The sequence below is a fragment of the Pyrgilauda ruficollis genome, unplaced genomic scaffold (assembly GCF_017590135.1).
Source record: "Pyrgilauda ruficollis isolate IOZ18807 unplaced genomic scaffold, ASM1759013v1 scaffold4, whole genome shotgun sequence".
NCBI lineage: Eukaryota > Metazoa > Chordata > Aves > Passeriformes > Passeridae > Pyrgilauda > Pyrgilauda ruficollis.
In genome coordinates, this window is record NW_024525489.1 from 135,055 (window position 1) to 161,537 (window position 26,483).

General features: G+C 38.2%; 2 protein-coding genes across 3 annotated transcripts in view; both read left to right on the forward strand.

The window, feature by feature from the left end:
* The first annotated feature begins 34 nt into the window (after nt 1-34).
* BPNT1 (3'(2'), 5'-bisphosphate nucleotidase 1) lies at nt 35-11,611 on the forward strand. The gene is made up of 9 exons (XM_041476808.1): nt 35-173; nt 3,358-3,482; nt 5,596-5,700; nt 5,964-6,071; nt 6,597-6,645; nt 7,623-7,714; nt 8,694-8,891; nt 9,752-9,857; nt 11,059-11,611. Exons 2-9 carry the CDS (start codon nt 3,366-3,368, stop codon nt 11,205-11,207), a joined length of 924 nt encoding a protein of 307 aa, XP_041332742.1. The 5' UTR covers nt 35-173; nt 3,358-3,365; the 3' UTR covers nt 11,208-11,611.
* Nucleotides 11,612-14,762: 3,151 nt separating this feature from the next.
* Nucleotides 14,763-26,483, forward strand: part of EPRS1 (glutamyl-prolyl-tRNA synthetase 1) — a 39,649-nt gene continuing 27,928 nt past the window's right edge. For both annotated transcript variants that reach the window (XM_041476797.1, XM_041476798.1), the window contains exons 1-6: nt 14,763-14,879; nt 17,147-17,231; nt 21,559-21,658; nt 23,504-23,660; nt 24,376-24,515; nt 25,164-25,264. In XM_041476797.1, the coding sequence (XP_041332731.1) occupies nt 14,834-14,879; nt 17,147-17,231; nt 21,559-21,658; nt 23,504-23,660; nt 24,376-24,515; nt 25,164-25,264 (629 nt within the window). In that variant the 5' untranslated portion in view covers nt 14,763-14,833. The remainder of the gene's footprint in view (nt 14,880-17,146; nt 17,232-21,558; nt 21,659-23,503; nt 23,661-24,375; nt 24,516-25,163; nt 25,265-26,483) is intronic.

Genomic DNA, 26,483 nt, shown 5'->3' on the forward strand with positions numbered 1-26,483 from the left:
AGCCGGCTCGAAGGCCTCGCTGCCTGCGGGCGGGGAGCGGCGGTGCTGGGGCTTGGGTCCCTCCTTGGCACGGGAACCAACGTGAAGGGCACGGAGCGCACCGCACGCTGCCGGCGATCGGTGCCGGGCCACGGGGGCCGGCAGAGATCCTGGGAAAAGCGAGGTTGGACACGGTGAGTTGACGGCTGCGCCAGGAGAGCTGCTCCTGCCATCCCAAACTAGCCGTGGTGTGTCCGACCACGCTTCGCTGGGTGCGTTTGCGGGTACCGCTCCATGGCTCCGGCTGCGCTGCCCTGCAGGCGCTTTGCCACCGGGAATATCATGGCAAGAAAATCAGGAACAGGCTTCCTTTTTTTTTTTTTTTTTTTTTTTTTTTTTTTTTTTTTTTTTTTTCTTTGGAGAAATGAGGTAGCGCAACCCTTTCCCATTTGGAAGTCTGTAGGTGAACATCAGTGAGATTCCCACGCCGAGTCCTAGCCGGCTTCTGCTGGGTAAATATTGCTCCCTTACATAATGAAAAGTTTGTCTTTTATTAGGTGTGGGCCGAAGTTTATTGTAAAGAAATAGGGAGCTCCGGTCGCTTAGACATTTAAGAGTTCCAAGAATAAAGTCACGGCTTAGCACTTGGATTTAAGGATATGCTCTATGTGATGTCCACTTTCTCCTTTCATCAGACAAAACCGTAAATTTAGAAAATGGAAATTTGCATAAAAGAGAATGAGAACCATCAACAAATCTGTCATGTGTGCTTTGATAAGTTAATTGTTGTCAGCCTGTAGTAGTTAGATACATCAGAACTAAAAAGTGGAACTAGAACTCATTAATTTTAACAGGTATCAGAATAGGCTGATTTGTCAAGACCATTCAACAGTTTGATTGCTGGGCTAGAAGAAAGGAGGGAAGATCTTTAGAAGAAAGTGATACCCAAATTTAACTTGAAGCATAATTGCTGTGCATTATTTGTAAACTTCACAGTTTTCTAGGAGTCAAACTATTTTTTTGCAAAGCAAGCAATATATTCTTAAGTGCATTGTGGAAGTATGCATTAGACATTGCCCTCATCAGAAAGAATGTGCCATAAACCTATAAATAAATTTAGATCAAAAAGTTACAGAGGTAAAAAACTTAGAGGTAACTACTACATTCACTTATCTAATCAAAAAGGTCCAATACACCAGATGATGTGTCACACAGGAGATGCAGCCCTGTAAAAATCTAAGGCACCTTTGCACTAATAAAATATTTGCAATTCATTAGGTAATTACTCCAGAATGATGAGGAAGGGGTGTTGAACCTCTCATTTCAGTTTCTTTTCATAAACCTTATTTTTTCATTAAAATATTTTAATTTTAAAGTTTGCCAGGAGATCCTGGGTTCACCACACAAAGTATGTTTGCCCTAAGTATAGACAATAAAAATGTAGCTGAAAATACCTTGGGTCAAGCTTCAAGAATTCAAGATAGTATTTCTGTGTTGTTTTCTGAGTCTTTTGAAATTTTATGTGTTTGCACTTTATGTTTGTAAAGTAAGTCAAGACTTTAAACAATTAAGTTTTCCTCTCATTTTTGAAGTAGGATCAAATGTACAGTAAAAGGTCAAATTACTTTTTTTTTTGAGAAGCTGAAAAAAGAATGTTAATTCTGTTCATCTTTAATCCAAACTTTCCATCTAATATGCTGCTTTTTTAGCTCTTTCTCAGAAATTCTCATATTCCATATATTTTCATTATGGAATAAATTATTTTCCTTCCTGCTAACTTGTTTCACATGATGGTATAGACTTAAAATAGTATATTGCTTTCCATGTGTCATGATACATATTTGCTCTGCAACTTTCAATTGTTTGAGAGCTGCTTTTTGCCACAGGTAGCATTTCCAAAAGTTCCTCTGTAATTATTGCTACCTGTCCAGGGTTACTTTGGGTATGGACCTTGGCTATTCCACAGAACTCCACTGTGCACTTTGCTCCCATCCATCAGCTGGAAATAATAATTAACATTAGCAACTGTGGTTTTTGAATGTGCTTGCACAGTCACTCTACTCTTTCAGCCTTAGAGTGCTTCTGACTTTACTCATACAGGTATGGTGTTACTAAAGTGGTCAAAAAGTTCTTAAATCAGCTAAATTTGAGATTCTGGTATCTCTGACATTGCTGTTCTGTGAACAGCCATGAACTTCATTTGTAGAGGAAGAAAGGAAAGGTGTTGTATAATGACCTGTTGCCACTTAAGCAGGACTTGCTGCAATGGCAATATTTATGATATGATTGTTGTATTACACTTCCCCCATAATATATCTTGTTTTGTGAGGTTATCAGTGAGTTCTTCTGTATTTTGTTCTGCCTCTGATCAAGTGTTTCCTTGGAAGTGTGTCACACATGTGAGGCCAAGCCAAAAAGTGTGTCATCTACACAGACGGAAACAACTGATAGGAAAATATAAAAAGCAATTAACTCTGCATTTTAAAAAACTGCAGTGTGGTTATCACTCTTTAACCACTCTTGTGGTTATCAAGTTTAGCTCTTTTTCCTGAGCTAAATAAAAGCTGGGAGGAATGCCAGCCTTTCCAAGGGTGATGGTTATTCTACTTGGTAACTGAAGGCCCAGTGAATTGCACTGGTTTGTGCTGAGAACAGATGAGGAAGACAATGCAATATTAAGAATGACAGGACATGGAGTGGTGAGGGGAGGCAGGAAGATAGAAATTGATTTCCTTGAAGAAATCAGGAGAAGTTAACAAATACAGAAAGGATGGTTAAATTCAGATGGCTAAATTCAGCTTTTGCATACAAGTTTGCAGTACCTGCATATCATGAACCTACTTTGTGTACACAACTGGCCATCTACAAACCTCTATTTTATAGTTAAACAAAGGGGAATAGTAAGTGCAGTTGCCGATGTCATCCTGTCTGGTAATTTTTTGCTTGAGTTCTGGGCACAAACCAACCGTAGGTTCAGTTCTGAAGAAATGAACTTATGTTCAAAGTGTGCAAAAAATGAGTGCTGTGTGTAGACTCTTCTTTTTCTTAATATTTATGATAAGAGATTCTGCTGCTGCTGTTGTTCTTTTTTAATGGCATTCTATTTTAATGAGAACCAGGTTTACTGTCAGACAGAACTTGGATCTTGTCTACAATAGCTTTATATCCTTTTATTGTAGACAAGATCTTGTCTACAATAGCTTTATATCCTTGTGTTCATTAATTGTATTTTTAAAAAAAATCCAAAGCTCACCTCATTACTATTTACTGGCTGTAACCCACTTTCTGCTTTCTACTCTGTTTCAAATGTTAGGTAAAATACCTTTTTTCTTCTGTTGAAGAGAGAAATGTTCAAGTTTGCTTTTTGTTTCTTTCCAGCATTCAGCATGGCTTCTCCAGCTCTCCTCATGCGTGTGGTGGCCTCGGCATATTCTGTTGCAGAAAAAGCTGCAACAATTGTTAGAAATGTGATGTCTGCAGGAGATCTGGGCATAGTCGAGAAGGTATTACCTTTTACTTTGTTCCAGTTTAATTTCACTTTTTAATCTTGAGTTGGATACAAGCCAAAGTGGTATTTTTAAAAATCAGCAACTGTGAGAGGAAATACAGCCCTCACCTCCCCCACCACCACCTACAACAAATATTCCTTTTTAAAAGATTAAAACAGCCCTAGAAAAGTGTATTTTGACTAGTACTTCTAAACAACATTTGTACATTTAAAAGAAACACCATAAGTTTGTCCTGATTTCCCTCATAAAACACAAGGTTTGCATAACACCTCAAAATTCATAAGGTATATTTCCTGTTAATTTCCATACCTATGTTCTCACATCCATAGTACAGCTTAAAATAACCATGCCCTTGATGAATTTTGGGTTAGAATAAATCAGTGTTTGATTTCCTAAAAAAAAAAAAGAACCTTCGCTTTTATTGTAAATCAAAGTTTTCAAAATAAATTCAGAGCTTCAAATTTAATTCTAAAAAGAAACCAGGTATTAAAGTTCTTAATTTGCTGTAATTTAGGAATTTGCACTGATGAGCCAGGATCTTTGTTTTGACTACAGTACTGGAATAGGTGAAATTAACTTTAGAAGTTAATTCTAGCTTTACAGATATATAATAGTATTAAGGGCTTCATTAAATATATATATATATATATATATAATTGTTGGTCTTTACATTGAAGGTACTGCAGGAATTTGCATTATTCAAAAATCATCAAATATAGCAGGTGATATTGGTTCATAGTAAGATTCGTTTTACATACTTTTAAATTTTTTGAAGAATGAATACTACGAACACACAAAATTAGATCGAAAGCAATGACCAACAGAAGAGGTTCCTGTTTGAGGGACTAGAGATCTTGAAATTCCTTCAAGCTTCTTGCCAAAGTGGCTGCTGAAGGCAGAGGAAGAAGGCAAGAGAACTTCTGCATGTGCCTCTGTTTTGCAGTCTGAAGGGAAGAGATGCAGAACAGAAAGGAACAGAAGTGCTGCCTCTCATCATTCATCCTCTTTCTGTAGCCAGCAAAGACCAAGACCAGTTCCAACTGGCCTTACTGAAAGCTTTAGAACATCTGGGAAGGGAATGTTCCACGTTTTTCCCTCAGCATAGTGACCCTCCATCCATTTATCTAGTTCAGGAACACCTGAGTTTTTAGCCATCTCCTCTCCTGATACCTGAGTTTTCTTTCCTTCAGTCAACTCTAAGCTCTCCATTTATATTGCTTTTCTTTGTAGTACTTGTACTTTCCACCCCTGCCCCCAACTTGGTGGTAGACACCTTTGTCCACCCATTTTTCCATTAAAGAACTACTTATACTGTTTTATTTGGTTCATGCCCTGGAACAAAGGACATTCTCTGCAATAAATTGATCTTACTGAGTCTAAATTCAGGACCAATTTCAACCAAATTAATTAGGGGATGAGAGGGAAATTTCCAAGAAAAATGTCAAGTTTCATAAAATTAGAACTTGGCTAAGGGACAGACTAGTTTTGAGCATGCAAAAATTAATCCATTACATGATTCTAAATAGAATATACCATTCCTATGGCTAATTCCTGTAGCTGGATAAAACACTTGTCAGAAAATAAGATGCAAGCAGATAAAATTTTTGTTTGATGCAACAATGATGCAAATCTTAGATGAACTATCTTTCTAAATTCCAATGCTAACAGAATTATTTCTTACTGGGATTCTATCTCTGGACCTAAAGGGTTAAAAAAAGTGTTAATAAGTTACCCACTTTCACATGTAGCAGGTTATTAACATTTAAGAAGTTACTGTAACAACTATGTAGCATATATAGATATATATGTAGCATATATATATGTAGCAACTTATGTTTGGCTACACAACATTGGGAAAGCTTGCAGTCATTTTTTTATGTCACCTTGGGGCACGAAATCCACTGTTCTATTGTCTCACCAGTCTGTCTTAGCTCTGGGGTGCACAGGAAAACTCTGCTTCTTGCAGTTTTTAGCCTGCCTTTCACAAGGTCACTTACTGGGTTGAAGATTTACCAAACTAGATTACAAGTAGATATTCAGAGTGTTGTATGGGCCACTGTGCTGGTGTATTTTTTTAGTACACAAATTCCTATCCACTCTTGGACAGGCTGGACCCAATGACTTGCAGACCAAAGCTGACCGACTCGTACAAATGAGCATTTGTGCTTCCCTGGCGCGGAAGTTTCCCAAGGTGACAATCATAGGAGAAGAAGTAAGTACCTGCTTTATTTCACACTAACAATTTATCATGCTGTAGCTTGCACTAGAATTTGCTTTGGCTGGGTTTAGGAAAACATCGATTTTAATTAAAAAAAAAAAAAAAAAACAAACACACCAACAAAGGTATTTCCATCCCATTTCACCTTTCCCTTTCATTAGCTTTTTCAAGCTGCTGTCAAATACACAGCTCTAAGGCAAAATGAGGTGAGTGAGTCCAAAACATTTTTCTGATAATTCTGAGAATTCTTTTGTTAGGAGCTGCCCACTGATGATGTAACTGAGGATTTAATTGAAAATGGTCACTGTGAAGAAATACTGAAGAAACCTTGTCCTGCCCAGTACACAGGAATTAAAGAGGAAGAGGTAATGCTATGTCTGTGTCTTAATATTTTACATTATCTATACTACTTTCTGATTTTAGCTAAGAGTGTACAATGAAGAAAGGTTTTTTCAATGTTGCCAGTTTTTCTTTTTTGTTTGAAAACTGAAATGTGTCATGAGAATCACACCTCCAGAGCTACAAATGCTGCATGCTCCTGTCTGCAGTAATGGGAAATGGAAATTGTCTTCTTACAGTTTGTGATTCAAACTAATTTGGCAGGAATCTAGTTTGGACATATGAAAGTAATCTCATTTTCCATTTCAGCTTAATCCTTCATACTTCTATTAAGAGATTTACTGAGACATTCCAGTCAATATTTAAGCCTCTTTTATTTGGTGTAATATAGTATTATAGGTTTCAGCCATATAATATTGTTAAAACTTTGGATCTCTTCATTTCCTTACTATCATAAGGAAATAAAAGCACTAAAGTAAAATATATCCTTTGTGTGGTAATTTACGTGATTTGTATTTGTTAATTTTTCCTTATTTTTTTTATTCTTAAAGCTTGTAATATGGGTTGATCCCTTGGATGGAACCAAGGAGTACACTGAAGGTTGGATTTTCTTTTAATTCTCTTGGTAAAAAAAAATAGCAATAGTAATAAAGTAGCATACATATCCATAGGTTTATCATAGAACTTACTTACAATATGGTTTCATAAGGCTGATGTACTTATTGAGTGCTTGGAATGTATTTTTTCACTCTATTCAGTTCTAACCAGTACTGAATATTCCTGATGGGCTACTGAGTGCTGACCAGTTTTTATCATTTCAGAGTGCAACGAGCTGCCTTTGACTGCTGGTTGTCTTGAGTTTTTAGTTAAATTTACAATTTTATGTATCTTTGAATTGAAGGACTAAATCTCCCCTTCAAACAGGAATATGCTCAGTTGTATTTACATCTTCCTCTCAAACAACCCAAATACTACAGCTGTACTTTTAGCCCTTTCAAAATAAACAAATATCCTCTCACAAATCACAAATTTTCAGTCATGGGAAGAAACTGTTCTCAGCAAAGCCTAATTTCTGTCCATAGAAATAGACCATAAAATTAAAGAAAAGAAAAAAATAAAAAGAAAAGCCTCTAAGAAACAATATGCTGAAATATGCTTTTGCCTCCTAATGCATGTTTTAGTTGGTTAATATAAAATTTTTAGGCAGATTTTTTTCCCTTTTTGGGGAGAGAGATGTCAATAAATTGCTAGTTTTGAATAGCATTAAAGAACTCCCACCACAATTACAGAAGAATGTCATCACATACTGCTGTGTAGTTGTGTCTTTAAATGCCCTTCTCATTATGTGTTAGTTATAACATAGCTCTATTAAAAGAACTCTATCTGGGGCATTTTTTAGCAGACCTCAAGGCTAAATGACTAAAAAATTATATCAACATCTGAGAATCCTGATTATTATTTGCATTTTTAAGATAGCACTCTGCATATTGATTTGTGGACTTTTACTGAAGGTATATGTTTTTATTAAGATCTTTCTCTTTTTCAAGCCTAACTACATTCCTGCTTTTTCTGTCCAGGTCTCCTTGACCACGTAACCGTTCTTATTGGAATTGCCTATGGAGGCAAAGCAATAGCAGGAGTTATTAATCAGCCATATTACAACTATGAGGTATTAAATAATTGATCTGTTTCGAAGCATCGTGTGATTTCTAAATGTTGCTCCTAAGCTATTTCAGTTAGCACACCTGCAACTGAAAACTGGCATGTAATGGAGTTATTGTTGTAATGTAAGGTATTGGGGTTTTTAAATATATATATTGGGGTTTTTAAATATATATAATTTTAAATGTTGGTTTTCAGGAACTGAATGTCAGGAACTTACTAACAACCATACTGAATCATGAGGCTAGTGTAATGCACTAATACAGTATATATTAGGTATATACTGTGCAAATTACTACAGTCCTTATAAAGTACCTACTGTAAAACAAGTACAGGTCAGGTGTTGCAGTCTTTGCTAGAAATTCTTTAGTAAATCCATGCAATGGGTGCATTTGCAATGTGTGGTAACTGCTATAAATCTCTAGCCCTAAATAAACCAAGCATAAGTTGTCACTGACAGCTGGGTTAGAGTGTATCATGTATCATGCCAGGCTTCAGGATGGCCAACCTACAGACATTTACATTTGGTGATTATGTCAGTATTATTGGGGGAGCTCATGGTACAGCCTGATCAATTAAACTTATTGGAGTTGAAAGAAAAGGCCCTTGAGCTGATGTAATGCTATCATGTTTTGTATGACATGGATCACAAAATATTCAAGTTATGAGATACTTTCAATTACAGATTGTACCCCAAGTACAGAAATATGCAAATATTAATCTGCCAGTCACTGGAGGCAGGATGTAATGCACCACAATATCACAGATAAGAAAAGGGTCAATGATGTCATTGCCTTATAGGGAAAGAGAGCTAATTTCTCACTCTGGGCTCTCAAGTAGTCCTTTTTAAGTGCCACTGTTTAAATGTACAGCCCAATATTAATATTATACTCCCTGATATGCCAAGATGCATCTAGGTACCCTTTCTCTTTGTGCTTTAACTGCTGATCAGTGTGATAAACCATCATTCTGTGCCTTTCTTGTAGGCAGGAGCTAATGCTGTACTGGGCAGGACAATCTGGGGAGTGCTGGGCATGGGTGCCTTTGGCTTTCAGCTGACAGAAGCACCTCCTGGCAAACACATTGTCGTTACCACCCGCTCCCACAGCAGTGCCCTAGTGAATGAGTGCATCACTGCCTTGAACCCAGACCATGTCATCAGAGTTGGAGGAGCAGGAAACAAGGTATGAAAATGCCAAATCTTCTGGTTTTACTAGGAGGTGACACCTTTGGAAAAAAAATAAAAAGACTTTCTAAAGAAATTATTTGCTTACTTGCATGAACATACAGGAAATACTTCCTCCACCTTACCCAGCACAACTCTTTCTAGCATTCAGTCTGCTGTGAGGTTGAGAGAATTTGGCACAGGTGTATTTCTACCAGTGGCCATACTGGTCATGGCTGAGGTCTGTCTTCCTGAGTATTCTGTTTTTAGAGGTGAAAGTAAAAAGTTGTAAGACCAGAATGAATAAATGGGAATTCAGTTTAATCTCAATTATTAGACATGTCCTCCTGTTTGTGTTAATACAGCTTTTGTTCCAACTATCTAGCAGCACATTTGAAAGGATAAAAATATAAGCACACTGTGATATTTCCTTTCTGAAATTTCTCTGTGTACAGGGAACATTCATTTTGTACAGGTTTTAAAGCTGTTTTGTCATAGTTGTCAAAAACACACCCTCTCATCTCTTTTCTCCAACATATGCAAGGCCCAAAGTGGCACTATCACAACATGTATATATTTTCCCCTTTATTTTTTTAGTACTTGCACAAGAAGTGAATTCTTGTTTCTGAAACTGACAGCAGATTTTCATCCTATAGACTGTATTTATAACAATCAAAAATATTGAACTGGGAATGGTGATACAGTGTAGCTTCCAAATTTTAATACATTCATTGTAATATTAATAAAGAAATGGCTGGTGTTCCTTTCCTGACTATCAGTACTTAAATAAACAGATTTAATCCCCACTTCCTGGTGTTATTTCTACCCATTTTTAAATGCCTAAAACCTTTGCAATGATTGCAGTTCTATTCTTAACAGATCATTCAACTCATAGAAGGCAAAGCATCTGCTTATGTATTTGCCAGTCCTGGGTGCAAGAAGTGGGATACATGTGCACCTGAAGCTATTCTACATGCTGTGGGAGGTAAGTTAATAGCATTCAAAGTTCCAGGATAAGTAAAACTGCATTAATTTGAAGTTAGTTATGCTTTCCATTGAAAGAAAAATGACAATACATGTGTCAATAACTGTCATGTAATTAAAAAAGCCAAATCCCTAAATTTGGGATATATTCATTTTAATATTTTCAAAACAAATGTCCCTTTTTTTTTCTGTTGGCCACTATCTCACAGTAAAATCTGATGTCCTACTAACTGAGTATAGTAGTTTATTATTAGTAACATATTATGTAATATGTGGATATTGAATTCTTTAAACCAACAAAAATAGGTCAAATCATGCTGTCGTTCTCTGGATGTACAAACTCCAAAATTGAGTCATTCATGTAATTCAACAGAATTAATGGTCTCCAACCAACATGAGACACTTCACTTATCTAGGGGCTAAAGGGTTATAAAAGTTATGAAAAGACTCACTACTGAGGATTTGAAGTAGTATTTTTTTTTAATTCTTCTTTTCACATTAATAGGCCATTTACTATATGCTAAAATTATCGGGTTTGATTCCTAAATTCTGTCAAGCAAGGATAACAGGCTTCATAATGACACTACTGAACTCCTCTGCAGCCTGTAGTGTTCATAACTGTGGGATGATTTTAAACAGGGTTACTCAAGCACAAAGTAACCCAACCAATCTGGGGCAGCACAGTGCTGTATTTAGCGTCTTTGGTAGATAGGAATCTCCTGGTTAAATCAGCTTGAATAAAGATCTGTCTTGCTCTTGCTAAGTGATTCCTAAAATCTCATTTAAAACCAGCTGGGGTGTTTCAACATTATGTTAGTTTGTGATATAGAGTTACCCTGGTTTTTACTTGAACTGATGATTTTTCCTTGCTGCTTGTCAATGGCAAATGTAAAAGCTACTCAGGAAGCATTTTAAGTAATCCATGAGAGAAACATATTTTCCTTTTCCTGAGACACAAAGAATTTAAGTATTGTTGAAAAAAAAACCCAACAAAATCCCACTAGTTATTTGATTTCAGTCAACATAAAACCTGTTGTACTTTAACTTGAAGCAAAGATAGTTCACATCTGAAGACAGGCATGTGTACCACAAAGACTGCTTTTAGTTATTTCACTTGAACTAATAGACTCCAACTCCTTTTTGCTGGAATATTTTTTCATTTTTTTTTTTTTTTTTTTTTTTTTTTTTTTTTTGTTTTGCAGGCAAGATAACTGATATCTGTGGAAATTCCTTTCAGTATAACAAGGAGGTGAAACACATGAATTCAGCTGGTGTCCTTGCCACTTTGAGAAATTATGACTACTATGCCAGTCGTATTCCAAACACTGTGAAAGAATCTCTTGTGCCTTAAAGCAGGGAAGAGTCTTCACTTGGCCTGGAAGGCTGAGAAAATGAGCTTGGTAAAAAAGAAAGGAAGAAGATGACTGAGCATTAAATTCTGTTTCATAGAATCTGAACTGAACTCTTTCAGTAAGGTGTTCAATAATATCAAAATTATACAGAATCTCTAAGTATCTGCTGGATCAGATTGTTTGGCTATGTTGAGCAGACAACATCAAAACAGTCAAGTTTCTTCAGTAGTTGTTTTCTATATTCCTTTGGAGTTTTTCTTCCTCATGACTGAGTGTAATATACTGCTAATCATAACATTGCATATTCTGGATACAAAATCATGTTAAGTCACGTGTCTGATCTTGCTCAATGGTTTCTGTTGTCAGTAAGGTTTATTGTGTTAAATACAAATGGACTAAGCATTTCCCTGGATGGATGATCTCATTTGTTATAAAGTTGCCAGTTTTGATTCTTAGAGTGGCATCTGAATTTTTTTCAGTCTGCACTGAGTTTTGCAGGAGGTAGGACACAATGCAGCTGGGCCTGGAAATCTCAAATAAGGATTCATGGATCACTGGATACATTGAAGATCAGTGAAATGTACATACATCAGAGTTCAGAACAGCTCAGTTGGGAGCCCAAGGAAACATGACAAGGGCACCTCTATGATGATTTGAAATGATTTTTCAGGGTTTATGCCACTGCAGTCTTGGAGCACTTTGGGCATCCAAAGCCAAGGTCACTTTGGCATACTTGGGAATAACACAAAAGCCAGACTTTGAAATTTTCCATGTCCAGATTCTGAGATAAACCAGGTGCCTTTCCAACAGCCCCAGAGTTGAGGAAGTGGACAGTACCATTTCCCCCGCATGTGGAACACAGGCATGTTAGAGGAGGGGAGAAGAACAGGGCCAAGATCACCTAAAATTAACTTTGAATTGGAGATTCTGTTTCAGTCAGCTTTCCCATAGGTGTGGCTGTTAGGAAAGCAGGATTAAACTGCCCAGTCCACTTGAACACAAAAGAAAAGCCGTAGTAAATTGCGTATCACTAACTAAAATTGGAAACTTAGACAAACCCTTTTGAAGTCTCTTCAAGCTGAATTTAGGATTTTGGAATTATGCTCTTGAACCAGTGAGGCAGCTCTGCCCCTTCTTTTCTCCAGATGTTGTCACTCAAGTCCCTTACTCTCAAATGATGGAGTCCTAGGGCCTCCTTTTCCCTATCAATGTGATACATACTGAGGCATGCCATGGAGAGATGCCAGTTTCAACAGACAACACGGAGATTTGCTTTTCTTTCTATTCAACTTGTGGAGAAAAGAGTGACATATGTCAGGTTCTCAGGCAGGTGTTGTCAGGAAGGGTGTCTGAACACAGCTGCTTGCTTACCTAAAGACTGAATCCCTAAGCCCTCACACAATTTTTTTCCTTACCCTCTGCTGGCACCACGAATGCCAAAGTAGCCTGCAAGATGCACTGCACCCTTTCTTGCCTCCTCTCTACCCACAAGATTAGGTCTTCTAAATAACTACACTCTTCATCCACACAAACTGTCTTTAAATGAGTGCCTTAAGGTACAAAAAGTTGCTTTCCATACAAAAGAAGGTTTTGAAATTCAGTTTTCCAGTGTGTTCAAGTTAGTTTTTTCTCCTGTCATCATACAATATATTCAACAACTCCACTTAGAGTCCTTAGGTTAGATCCTTTCCTCACATTAGGGTTATACCAATATGTCTTCACTGGCTTAAAGCTGACTCCATTTCCAGGAACATCTTGCCACCAAAAGATATGAACAAGGCAACCCTTGCTAAAATGTTCCTATCTCTCCATGTGCACACATGGAACAGAATCTAAGGAATCTTTTCCTTAGTGAGGTCATCTTAGCCCAACATTTACAGATACATTAGCAAGATTAGCATTTACCTCATTCTAGCATTACACTGGATTAGAGCTGCATATATAGGAACAATGTGTGCTTCTAATCCCTTGATCTAAAGCCTACCTTTCTTCTCTTCCTCAATTGCATAACTGGTAAGAGCAAGCAGGGCAGATTCAGCCTGCTTTAATTAGAACCTTCTTCATATTTTAGCCCATTAAAAGTTTAGTCATTCCATGTACTGATTGTGACTGAAGTTTGAACCACATAGCAAGTACAATGATTTCACTGCTTATTATACATAATTTTTACCTTTAATTTATACAGGATTCTTTGAATTATATGCTGTGGCATTCCCATCAAAATTTGCATCAAAATTTGCAAAACATCTTAAGATAAAATGTAGAACAACTCAGGCAACACAAAGGCCTGCCTTAATCGTTCTTTCCATGCAATCATTAAAATACAAAAGACAGAATCCACTGATAGTAATCTTCATCTACTGCCTCTATAACCTTATTTTCATCTGTACTTGCAATAGGTTTGAAAATCTCTTCAGCATAAGCCTCTTTCTAATTCTGCTGTAATTTCTGTCGGCTCATTTAGTTACCTGAATGGGAATAGAACATATAGCATGTATCAGCTTCTGCATGGTGTCTAAAGATACTTATGTATGGAAACTCGTGGAAATACTTTCCATGCTTACAGAAACTGCAGAACTGCTAACACAGGAGAAGAGTAAGGAAAGTTGAAATTAAATCCAGCAGCAGGAATCAAGCATAAAAACCAGCATGTAATGTGCAGTCATGCTGTGGCTATACCACTACCTCCACTGCACAAAAAGCAGTGGTTCACCATTCAAGCATTTGATAATGTATATCTCTGTTAGCACATTAGGTGCTACAGTCACATCTATAAAATAGATTGGGGGGGGGGGGGAAATCACAGGGACACTGCATTGTCTTTGCAACAAACTGAATTTGTGCCAGTCTCCTGTGAAAACTCGGTGACACAGCATTTTGTAATTCATTCCAAGGCTCCAGAAGGTGGCTGGGCACTGGGACAGGCTCTCCAGTGAAGTGGTCACAGTGCCAAGCCTGCCAGCTCAAAAGCGTTTGGACCACGTTGTGCACGGCCAGGAGTTGAACTCAGTGATCCTTGTGGGTCCCTTCCCGCTCGGGATATTCTAGGACTCATTTGACCCGCTGCAAAATTCGCACGTTTGTCAGAAGTTTAACAAGTGACATCCTACAAAACCAGAGGAGTGAAACCACCGCACTCAAACGTGTCGGTGTGTGTTGCGCTGCTCGATTTGTTTGGATCATCACACATAGTAAAGGGGCTGGACGCATCTCCACGTCTGCTGCCAGACATCCAGCTAATGGCTTTGGCAGGCAGCGCTCGCACAGCCCTGGGGAAAGTTCAGCCGGAGAAGCCTTAAGAAGGGAAGCACCGACATCTGGTTTGCTGCGGAGCAGGGCAGCCCTCACCCAGCACCCATCCCTCATCCCGGCCGGCTCCTCCGGCGCGGCCGGGAGCGCCCCGGGCGCCGCCCGCTCGCCACCTCCGGCCGGCTCCGGGCCTCGGCAGCAAAGGGACACACCAACCACACTCGCCTCCGCCGCCTCTACTGCTTCTCCCGAGGAAGTGACGAGCGCTTTCCCCGCCCCGGGGCGGGTCCTGCCGGGCCGCGCCGGGCCCTGCCGAGCTGGCAGCACTGCACGCCCCGCCCCGCTGCCTCCCTCGGTTCCGGCGCTGGCGGCGGGAATGGCGGCGCTGAGCCTCACCGTGGACGCGAGCACTCCCCCGCTCGGTAAGTGCGGGCCGGGCCTCGCCCCGCGTCTCCCAACCCCGCTCTGCCGGGGGGTCCCGCTGGTCTCTGTCCCCTCCCCGCCCCCCTCGCTCCCTCCTGCCCGTGTTGCATCATGCGGCGCCGGCCGTGCCCGCGTGCGGGGCCGGGCGAGGCGGTACCGGGGCCGGGGCCCGTGCCCGTCCTTCCTATTTCTCCCGTCTATCCCATCCCTGCCGTCCTTCCCCGGGCCGTGTGCCCGTTGCGGGTCCCTCTGGGCAGCTGCTCGGGCCGTGGCGGAGCGGCCGGCGCTGGGCAGAACTCTGGCTGCAGGAACTCGGGCAGCGGTGAAGCCTCGGGTGACTTGGCGCGTTGAGGCTGAATGTTCAAGGCAGCCCTAGTTCTCATCGCCTGTTCGTGAGCTCTGCCGCTGTCTTGCTACCTTTCATTTTCAGTTCTAATCTGATGCTAAAATTCCCCTTTGGGGAGCTGGCTCGAAGTTCTCAGTTGCTCACTGCCCTTCGATGTTATTTTGCCTTTAAAAATGTGAGAACCTCCTTCATTGCACTTCCACACATCTGGAAACAATCTTTTGTATGTGTTCCATAAAATTTTTCCATTTCGTTGTAGCTGTTCAAAATAAATTTTCTTCCTCTTCTTCATCGTAGTTTATTGATTTCTTTTTCTTGCTGTTACTTCCAAATGCATTTCAGAGTTGAATACAGCTTGCATGATTACTGATTCATGGTATAAAAACATATACATTTTAAATAAAATTTCTCCTGAGACTTGTTTATACTGATTTGCCAGAAAAGAAAATGATGCAATATGAATTATGATTAACATCAGGTTTAGGGGCTTTGGAGACTTATTTTGTTTGACAGCTGGTATGTGGCACTGGAGGTTTATTTCAGGAGATTGCATGATTGTGTCAGAAATGTTACATATTACAGATGAAACATTTATATCAAGGAGACAAGCACGCTTGTCTTACTCATCCCTACTTCATTCTCTTCATTGTGTCTGCTGTGCAAGAAAAGTGTCATAGTTTTTAATGTCATCAGTATTAATTACATAGCTTGGTGCACATAATAGTTGTCATTTTCTAAAGCATTTCCGCGCATGTTATTAAAATACTTACGTGTCTTACTAACATAATGCATAAGAGATGTCAACCTGAATTTCACAGATGGATAGCTGAGGGATGAGAATAAGAACCTTGACTTACTCTTAATGCCAGAAGAAGGGTTTTCAGCTGAGAAGAGGTGAGAACTAGGCAATTCCTAGCTCCCCAGTGCTTTGTATTTAGGCCAGTGTATTAATAGCTTGTAGTATCATCTGCCTTGGTAGCTGGAGCATTGTTCTAGGGAAGGTAAAGTGCACAGCACACTGTGGAGACTGTAACAGGTTAGGTGCCTCTCCAGACCTAGATTACAGTCCTTGTTTTGCCTATGCAAAAGCTTGCTGCCTTTGTACGTGCTTCTGAGCAAAGTTAGAGAACACAAGCTCCTCTGCTTATGCTCAGCAGGCTGAGTCTGGAGCAGAGCCAGTGCAGAAATGCAGCCAAGTGAGCTTGGTGCTTTGTTTGAGCTGCTGTGTCGTGCTGTAGAGCCTTGAGATCAGAGCAGGTTTGCATCAAGCCCCTTGGAATGTGGGTAGAGCTGTCTTCCAGTCAATGGTGTAGCCTAAAAACTTCAGTAATTCTTCTCTTTCTGGAGATCATTTTTACTGTCACTGGTGAACTACTTTGAAAACCCAATGTAAGCTTCCTGTGCTTTTACATGGATAAAGTTTCTTGGTTTTGAATGGCTAATCTTTTCATAAACTTTAAATCAGGTTAAAAATAGTCGCATCCTTGTTCAGAAAGTGCTGTTACATTCAGTATTTGATCTCCTTTGATGCATGTGTCAGGGCTGGAATGGAGTATATTGGTAATACTGTTCAATAATTAAGAGCTTTTTGATTACATTCTCCTCATATACTGGGGGACTGGATTAATTTTTACCATACCCTTAGGAAGCAAAAATGTATTGCAGCAGACACTTTCTGAGCTCACTGCAGATCACTGTGTGCTGGACATTATCAATTTGAGGCTGTAAGGATTGCCAAGAAGAAGCCTCTTGCATGAGACTGAACATTGATTTTTTTTTGTTTCCCTGGGCATTCTCACTTGAAGGAGTCAGCTCAGTCACCTGGTCCTAATGCATAGGAGATATAAATGCTTGGTTGAAACTATGAAAGGTATCTCTCCTGGACAGAAGTTCAGTATCTTTTTCTCTTGTTTTTTCAAGGAGCTCTGCTGACAGTGGAGCATGTGAAGAATGATGTTGAAATTTCAGTGCAAGAAGGCAAAGAAACTATCCTCTCTGTGTCCGAGTAAGTGACTTTGCATCTCTCCTTCTACCTTTGGGTCAGCAGTTTTAAAAATCACATCATTGTAGCATTGACAGTAACCTTTTGAAGTAGGAGGGAAGGAAAAAAACCACAGTTTTATTCATCACTGCATTACGGATGTCTCTAGCACAGGCAAAACATTTACAGTATATTCTGAACTAGATCTTTATGGAAAAAACTCTTTATTTACCTGTACCTATGTACAACATTTATGCTGTACCAGTCACTTTACTGTTTAGGACTTTGTGTGGTGCCATGGGTTATCAACAGCAAGGCTGTTTTATTGTAGGGAGGTTTGATAACATAAGATTCCTTGGACTTGTACATGTATGGTGGACTGAAATTTGAATTTTTAGATGACATAATTTTAGGCTATTCAGTGTATCCTTCTGCACACTGTAGAAAGAATATTGGAAATTTTTGTAGTAATCTGTCATCTGTCCTTCCAAAAATACTCTGCCATTGGAATGGATAACTTCAAGTTTGGGACACGAGAAGATGGTTTTTACAATCTCAGTAAGATCAAATGCCTATCAGAAATGCAGAACTAACACTGTTAGTTTTGGGAAGCTGCACTGTCATCTTTGATTCCATATGAGTTCAGACATCTGGATATATCAAGAGGAGAGGTCCTGCTGTCTGACATATCAGTGGAAACTGGCATTTAATATCTGCAGTAAGGAACATATTTGTACACATGAGCTTTGCAGTTGTAACTTAAAGTATGGTAACACCATGATGAATTTGGAATTGCTGATTTTAACTGTAGTTTTTGAACATTGATTGGTTTTTTTGAAGATTGGGGGGAATCTATTGTTCACAGAGTTGCTGGCAAACTCTCATTTTGTCAGCTAATTCAGTAGAAGATGCTGTTAGAGCCACCAATGCATCATAGACTGGAATACCGCTTGTCTGTAGAATCGCTATAGAAGCAGCATATTTCATCTTGTATTGCAGTTACTGACTTGTTCCTCATAAATTAACACTAACTGAGCATTTCCATGTCTTTTAACATTAGGTAATAAGCTTGTCACTATGTACATATATTTGCAGAAAATCAAAGCACAGGAAGATTCACAGCCTTCAGTCATGGTTGTTTTACTGGTTGCAAATATTGTTTTCTGTTTCAAATGTTAGACCTGAACTCAGATAGGGGTTCTTGCATAATCTGATATTGCATGTTGTCTTTTGCTGTGCCTGGTGATGGCACTGAATTTGTGGTTTTCAGTGAAAGCAAGAGAAATATGACAAGTCATATTGGGATTTAATTGGTACAGCTTTAATAATCTTCAGTGTATGTTTTGCACATGTGTGATACAGCTCACTTAACAGAAAGTTAATTGGATACTTTTACTTGCAGGAGAAAGTTTTCCTCTTAAGTAGCCTTCGTCAGGTTTAGATTTTGTTTTACTTTGACTGTTTGGGCAGTGTATGGATATATATATATTGAAATATATGCATATATATATATGTGTGTGTGTTTATACATATATCTGCACCTGTGACACTTGGAATATTTTTAATGTATATAGTTTTTTTGAAATAATATTTATTTCATTAAATAATTTAGCGTTGCCATGCCTTCTTTGTACTGCATTGCAAAACCACTCATTTTAGCTGTAATGAGACTTGTCAGAAATGTAAAGCAAACACTCTTTTTCTGCACTTTGGCCCAAGATAGATAATATCTAGAATCATGGGCCCATCAGATGGAAGTTTTTGTGTGTTAGTGTCTTCTCATCCCTGACATTGGCTTATGTTCAGGAAGTTATTCTAGACCTCAGTATTGCATTAATTTTCCCTTGCTTGGTTGTCCAATAATTTTGAAAATTGATTCTCTACCTTAAAGTCTGTTAAAAGTATATCTGCAATGTAGGAGGCATCAGCTGAACTCATATCTCAACTAATGCTTTTGCTAAATGGATTTCATGGCATCAGTTCTACTGAAGCATCTTGTTTTGGCATGATGTGAAAATCACTTGGGATGTTTCAGACTTTGATTTTTTTTTTTTTTGGGAATCCATTAGTTCTAATGACTTCACTTGAACAAGAAGGAACATTTTATTTGTGATTCTTCTAGGTTTGGTTTTGAAGCTCAGTTAAAATTTGGTGACAAAATTTTTAGCTAACTAGCTGAAACTTAGCCAGCTACCTAAAAGGTTTATCGCTCATTTGAGATGATGAATTTTATTTTAAAGATTATTTTTGAAGACTTAGCTTCAAAACTTCATTCAGTAATAGCTCCTAAGCAAACTACTCTGCTAAGTGCTGATGGCTTTATGGAGAATTTTGGTGTACCTGTGTCTTGTCAAAACAAGCTGCAGTACAGCTTTTGTGTGCTGACCTCATGCACATTTCAGAGTAGTTATTCCTCCTAAGCAGATCAAGCAAAAGCTTTTTGCAAATAAATTCAGAATTGATTTATTATGGTTGGAAATAATTTGTGTTTTAGGGTTTTTTAAATTATGTGTTTGCTTTTATTTTTTGGTCCCTTTTTCCCATCTTGTCTTCTTGAACATTTGCCCTGTTTAATTATGTGGCATTTCATGTCACTCTCAATAGCCACTCTTGGCCTGTAACATTGCATTGTCCCTGTTTATTCTTCCTTAGCTCTGGAGTGAGCAAGCACTGACTGCAAAAAGTCTTTTATAACTTTTTCAAAGAGGTCAATTAGTGATGTTTGGGTGGAAGGATTTTGTTTTTCCTGAAGAAAATAACTTTTAAAGCATAAGTAAGATTTTACTCGAAGTAACATTTTCCCATTTCATACATGTATTCAGTTTTGCTTGAGTAATCAAGGGGTATTTGTTTTGGTATGAATTAGTGAAAACATTAAAAGTGCATTTCACAGACTTTTCAATTGAAAATGTATTGGAAAATATTTGTTTTTCTCAGTTTATAAAAGCTCCCTTAAAATCTGATAGTGGGAAATTAAAATAAGAAACATTTTCAATTACACAGTAGGGTATAATTTAAACACTATTGTGACTTTTGGTTTTAGTTATATTTTATGGATCTTCTATATGTATACTGGATCCTAGATGCTTGGAAAGCAAGCAAAATTAAAAACAAGCAAACCAAAAAACCCCTCTCAATGAACTGTATTCCTTAGGTTGTACTGCAATTAGCCTAATGAGACTGGCTAGTCCATTTGTACTAAAAATGGGACACATTCTAATTGTTAATATTCTGTGTAATTTTCAGAACTTTTGTTGATTTTTGCAAGGCTTGAGGGCTATCAGAATTCTTTTAATTTATAAATGACGCAGTAGGTAAAAAAAGGAAATAGAGAACAAGGATGGAACAGAAGTGAAAACTTGGTTGGACATATTGGGGTACAGCATTCAGTCCATTAAATTGAGTAAATGTTCAAAAAAAATCCACAGGGACTCCTTTTGTTGATATCAATGCTTGGTTTAGAAGCAACTGGAGCTCTGTTTTTTGCAATCTGCATCTATGTGGAACTGTAGAGTAGAGATGAGTATTATCTGGAGAACCGATGCTTCTGATGCATCTTTCTTCCAAAGCTCTTTAGTAAATATTAATTTATCTTAGATGAACTGGAAGCTATATTTCTGAAAGTGTACAGCTTTTTTTGATACTGCATGTAGTGTAGAAAAGTGACCTGAAAACAAAGTACTCCCTTTGGAGAGCCTTTCTTCTGCAGGTGTTGAGGACTTTTATAAGTGGAATGGGGACAACAAATTCAAATTAGACTGTTATTTGGAGAAGACTGGGTAGAAAAACAAATACAGGCAGGCAAGTTTGTTCACCAGGTGATGGTTTCTGTGAAGTGTGAATTGAGTAAAGGAAGTAACAAATGAACAGGGATTTTTCCCCTGATGCTAGCCCTTAAAACCATGATGAAGACCTCAATTCTTCTGTTGATTCACTAGGAATCCTCTTCAAAGTGATAATTCTTTTATGAAAAGAAAATAAATATTGATTAGCTCCTTATAATCTGGAAAATATGTTGTTCAGGTTATACTTATGAATTCGTCAGATGGGGAGAGAGTTTTAGTATTTGAAAGAATAATCAGTCTTATTTTCTTATTTTCAGCTTAAACAAACTTCTTGCACATTTAGAAGCTTATTATTCCATCTGGTGATAGAAAAGCAAGGACTTATTTATTCTTGTGCTAGATGTATTTCATTTTTACTTTTCTACTCTGGTGACTTGGTACCTGTTGGCTCGCCTGGAAGTTATTTTGTGTTTGCTTTGCACATGTTTCAACTATGGATGTGCAATTAAAGTTGAACTGACTGGAGGTAGTAATTTACTTTTGCCTTGCCCCTCTCTTTCTTTTAGGCAAGTTTCATTTACTGATGTGAATTCAATAGCCCGGTACCTGGCTAGAGTTGCTGCCTCTGCTGGGTTGTATGGCTCGAATCTCTTGGAACACACTGAGGTGAGAAGGAATCACAGAATCATAACATGGTTTGGGCTGGAAAGGACCTTAAAGACCATCGATTTCCAGCCCCAAAGACCATCTGTCTCCCATGGGTGGGGATACTTGCCTCTCGACCAGTTTGTTCAAAGCCCCATCCACCTTGGCCTTGAATCACTCTCTTGTCTCTTGGGTTTTTTTTTCCTTTTTCCTTTTTGTCTTTTGGCCTGTTCTGAGTTGGGGGGATGGGTGGATGGAGGTTTTTTTAACCTTGTGTCTATTGTTCTGCATTTTACTATTTGACTGAGGTTCCAGCTATGTGGGGATGCTGAGGGGTTTGCTTTGGTAAGCTTCCTCCTTCATATAAAGAAATATAAAGACAAAGAAATCTGTATAAAGACTAAGACATCTGAGCTTTGGAAGGGTTGCCCTTGCCCAACCCTTCAACAGCAACTCCTAAGCAGACAGCTTCTAGTATAAAATAATTCAGGTTGGAATGTAAAATACGGGATTTTCCCTCCTCACTCCCCTTAGATCTGTTGCCATCAGTTGCTATCTTGTAACACTTCAGTGTAACACTAAGGAACACTGTGTGTAATTGAAATCCTGAAGTAGTTTTTGCTGTCTGTGATAGATAAAACCCTGACCCTGGTTTCTTCCAGGGGTTTCTTCCTGGGTCTAGCTCAGAATAATCAATCATATGCTGAATTTAGCATACTAGCTGACAAAATGAAACTAGCACACAAACTGAAATTTACTTTCTCTGAAATTTGGGGAGGAACTGAAGGATTTGATTCAGTCTTTTCTTCTTGAAGCCAGTGGTAATCACTCTTCAGTCACTCTTCCGCCCTCATAGCTGGTCTCAAGGGAAATATTGTCTTAGTACTTTGCCTGTGAGGCGTTAAAAAGTTGTAAGTTATCTTGTGGCTATTTAAAATTTCTGTCCAAATCCCTTGTTTTTAAGTTAAGCCCAGACCTCAGCAAACACACTTGCAGGGCTGGTATTTCTGATACAATACTTCTTTGCACTGCTGCTTTTTTCCAGAATAATACTGTACTTGGAGAAGTACAGGGACAGCTGCATTTGTGGTGCACATATTTTGGCGTGCAACTGCAAATGACTGAACTGATTTCTGTGGTGGTTGTAATTACATCTGTGACTGCCACGTTGGCTCAAACATTGGAAGGATTCCTGTTGCAGTTTGCAGAACAGTTAAACATGAAATAGGACCAGAGAAGAGACACGTAGTCTCTTGTAGGATTGAGGGATTCAGTTTATATACAGGGCTACATTATTAACCAGCCTAATTCTTAATATTTTTTTAAGTACAAAGATAGGTGGAAAAGACTTTTGCAGGAGTGGGGAGTAGGACTTGTGAAGATCAGGGGTTTGATTTCTTCAAATCTAAAAGGAGATGAGGAAGAGAAAATGAGGGCTGAGGGGAAAATGGTATACTAACCAGCAGCAGCACCAGGAAGAGAAAATAGGTCACAAATATGATATGTAAATAGCTAAAGGACAGTGATGAATTTATATATACTCTTGTGATAAGTGAGTACCTGAGAACTGCTTATTATTTTACCAGTGGGAATAACTTCAGTGAAGTTGATGTTTTCGGCAGTTTGAATTCATGCTGAAGGAAGAAATTAAATTTCATTATATAGTATCATTCTTGGTGAATTTTTCAGTATAATATATTTTAAAAATTCTTTCAACATATGTCATGATCTGATATATTTAATTCTAATGTTTCTGTTAATATTTTCTGTTCAGCTGTTAGATCAATTGTGTATTATTCAGTTATTTAACAAGCTTAATTCTCATTCCTTTAGTAACTTTAACTGTCTTTTGTCCCTTCAAACAAGATTGACCACTGGCTGGAGTTCAGTGCTACACAGTTATCTACTGCCAGCCAATTCCCTTCAGCCATCCAAGAACTCAACCACTGTCTGTCTCTACGGACCTACTTGGTGGGAAACTCTCTGAGTCTTGCAGATTTGTGTGTCTGGGCTGTACTAAAAGGTACTGGTTTATGTTCTCTGTTCCAATGGCTTGCAATATCAATATATTGATACTCAATCAATATACAACAGGAATGCCCAATTTTTCTTTTTTGTGGATGCTAGTAGTGACTCCTAGCTCTACGACAGACTGTACTGTCATGCACATTGCTGTGACCTGTGTATCACTAGTGATGGCAATAGCTTAGGAAAACCTAGATTTTATTTTTAAATTATTGTTACATTTGGAAATTTATGAATTGTAATCCCTAGGTGGAACTTTTTCTAATTTCTTTTGTGCTAATAATTGCAAGAACATCTTTTATTACCTGTTGCCTCAATATGAAAATGTGCAATTTAAAATTATATGCATTGACCTTTCTGTGGCATTGTCTTAGCAGAGGAAATTTCTTCAGTGTTTACTTTGAATTATTAAAAGACGTAGATGTTAATCTGCAAAATACCCTTTAGAGGTTAAAGAAGCTTTGACCTGTTTTTATGGATTTGGTTTTTATTTTCTCTTACCTCTATATCTAAAGGTGATAGGGGACAAGCTACCATTCAGTATAACCCAATTTTACTTGAAAGTAAAGGGAATAATTAGGATTAAAAGCTAGCAGCTTTTGGTTTTTTTTTCAATGTTGCTGCTCTTAAGAGCAATCTGAAAAGCTGCTGTTGATAAAAATAATTTTATTTTTATAATTTAATAGTTTGAGAACTTCTTTGTTTTCTAACAGATAATAGTACATGGCAGGAGCAGTTAGAACAAAACAAGGCTCCTGTGCATGCAAAGCGATGGTACAGCTTCCTTGAGGTACAACGTGCTTTCCAGTCAGTAGGAGCCAAGTGGGCTGCTGGTACACCAAAGGTTAAAATGGTAAGATTTACTCAGATCTTCTGGGGAGACTAGCTTTATTTCTGTGAATACACTGCAAGAATTTATTCTTTTTAAGTTAGAGAATTAAGAACTGAAAGTAAGCAGTCGTAGAGTGAACTAAACTTTTGTAAACTCTTGTTTACAGCTAAAGCTGTTGCTTTCAAATTTAGAAAGGCATAAGTTGTCTAGTCCAGTGCATAGGTGGAATTGTAGAAATATGGCACCTCTTCTTTTAATCAGCACTGCTCTTTAGATATATTGTTTGCTTTTTCTAAACACAGTTTGAGATCCTGATTGGACCTGCAAAGATTGCTCTTGTCAGTTGACTGAATCTGTTAATCATGTTCAGGTTAAGAACACTAAGATACAAAACCTTAACTAGCAATTGTTTTCTTCCATGGAATAAATTAGACAACTTGGAGGGACTTTTCAGTCCTGGACCAGATTTGAAGACAAAATAACTTAAAACTCTAGAATTCATCTTTATTTGGAGTGCCTTGAGTAATGTGAAAGTTGTGAAGAGATGAATTTGGGGTCCAGTATGGCAGCTTGTAGGTTTGAAAGGAGACTTTGATACAGCAGTTATTATCTAGAGTTATATATCTGATTTTAGAGCTAGTACAATCTGTAATTATGTCTCTTTTCAAGGCAACAGAAAAAGAAAAGAAAGCAGATGTTGGGAAGTTTGTTGAACTTCCTGGTGCAGAGATGGGAAAGGTCATTGTGAGGTTTCCTCCTGAAGCAAGTGGGTAAGAAATATGAATACTTCGACAAGGTTCTATTTTGTCTTAAAAAAAAAAAAAAGAAGTCTTTTGGTGAGGATGTTAATCAGCTTATCAGACAAGGCTGTTAAAACAAATGAGTGCTTAACGGTTTGTCGCCACTAGAGCTGTTTGTTCACTTCTCTTCTGTACTTCATTGCGCTGTTGCCTGAACTTGGAATAGGGAGTTTAGTTGTGAGGTGATGTTGTGTTTCTCAGCAGTGGGATGAGGAGAAGCAGGAGCATGGCATTTGTGTGGATAATGGATGTGTGTGGCCTGCCAGGAACTATGGTGTGGACATGCAGTCTTTAGGAATTGGGTCAAGGGACTCGGTGCTTCCCAAGGAAGCTTAAATTTGAGAAAGGAAATATGTATTGGATAGCCTTCCTTGGGGAAGCTTGACACCAGATGTATAATGGAGGGCCAGGGGTCCAGACTGTGTGGAATACCAAAGCACAAACTCCTTAAAGACCACACAGAGGAGCCAGTATAATAAACTCAATTTTCAGCCAGCTTTTCTGTTTCTTTTTGGAGTTGTCTGATGGCCTATAAAATTTCCACTACTACATTTGTTCATTAAACTGGCTGTTCAGCATCACGTGACTTCTGTAGTTCTGTTTCTTACTCTATTAGTCCAATATAAACTGTTATTCAAATATTGTAAATTATGTATTATGTACATGTATGTCTATAACATACATTATTCTCAGCTTTAGTAGTTTTTAGTGTCTTAATCCTGGTGTTTTAAAACACTGTTCTTCAGGGACATGTTACTCTCTTTTTGTAAGAGACTTTAATTTTGTGGATTTGGGGATTTATATTTAGTTTAAAATGTCAGTAGCTTTATAGCTTATATTAAAAAACACACAACAATCAGAAAATTCCACTCTTGTGAATGTGGTAGGTTCAGATTATCTGGTAGCTGCTATTGGGTATCATCAGCAGTTGGTTTGTCTGCAAAAAGGAGATAATTGCAGTCCAATCTTACAGTAACACTATAATTTACAGATTTAGTTATTTTTAACAGTTAATTATGAAATTTGTGGTAGAAGAAACATAATCTATTTTTATAAATGTGTAGTATTTCAACAAATATCCTAGGTTTGCTGTTTGTTACACTTAGGTATTGCTTTCCATTCTTTCTCCTTCCCTCACAAATAAAGAAGTCTAGCTGAAGTAGTTGTGGTGTATATATTTATTTTTTAA

Excerpts from the sequence above, each read along its gene's own strand:
- BPNT1 (XM_041476808.1), top strand. The coding sequence starts at position 3,366 with ATGGCTTCTCCAGCTCTCCTCATGCGTGTGGTGGCCTCGGCATATTCT. Across the intron at positions 5,701-5,963 it reads TGACAATCATAGGAGAAGAA|GAGCTGCCCACTGATGATGT; the intron begins GTAAGTACCTGC and ends TTCTTTTGTTAG. Across the intron at positions 9,858-11,058 it reads TATTCTACATGCTGTGGGAG|GCAAGATAACTGATATCTGT; the intron begins GTAAGTTAATAG and ends TTTGTTTTGCAG.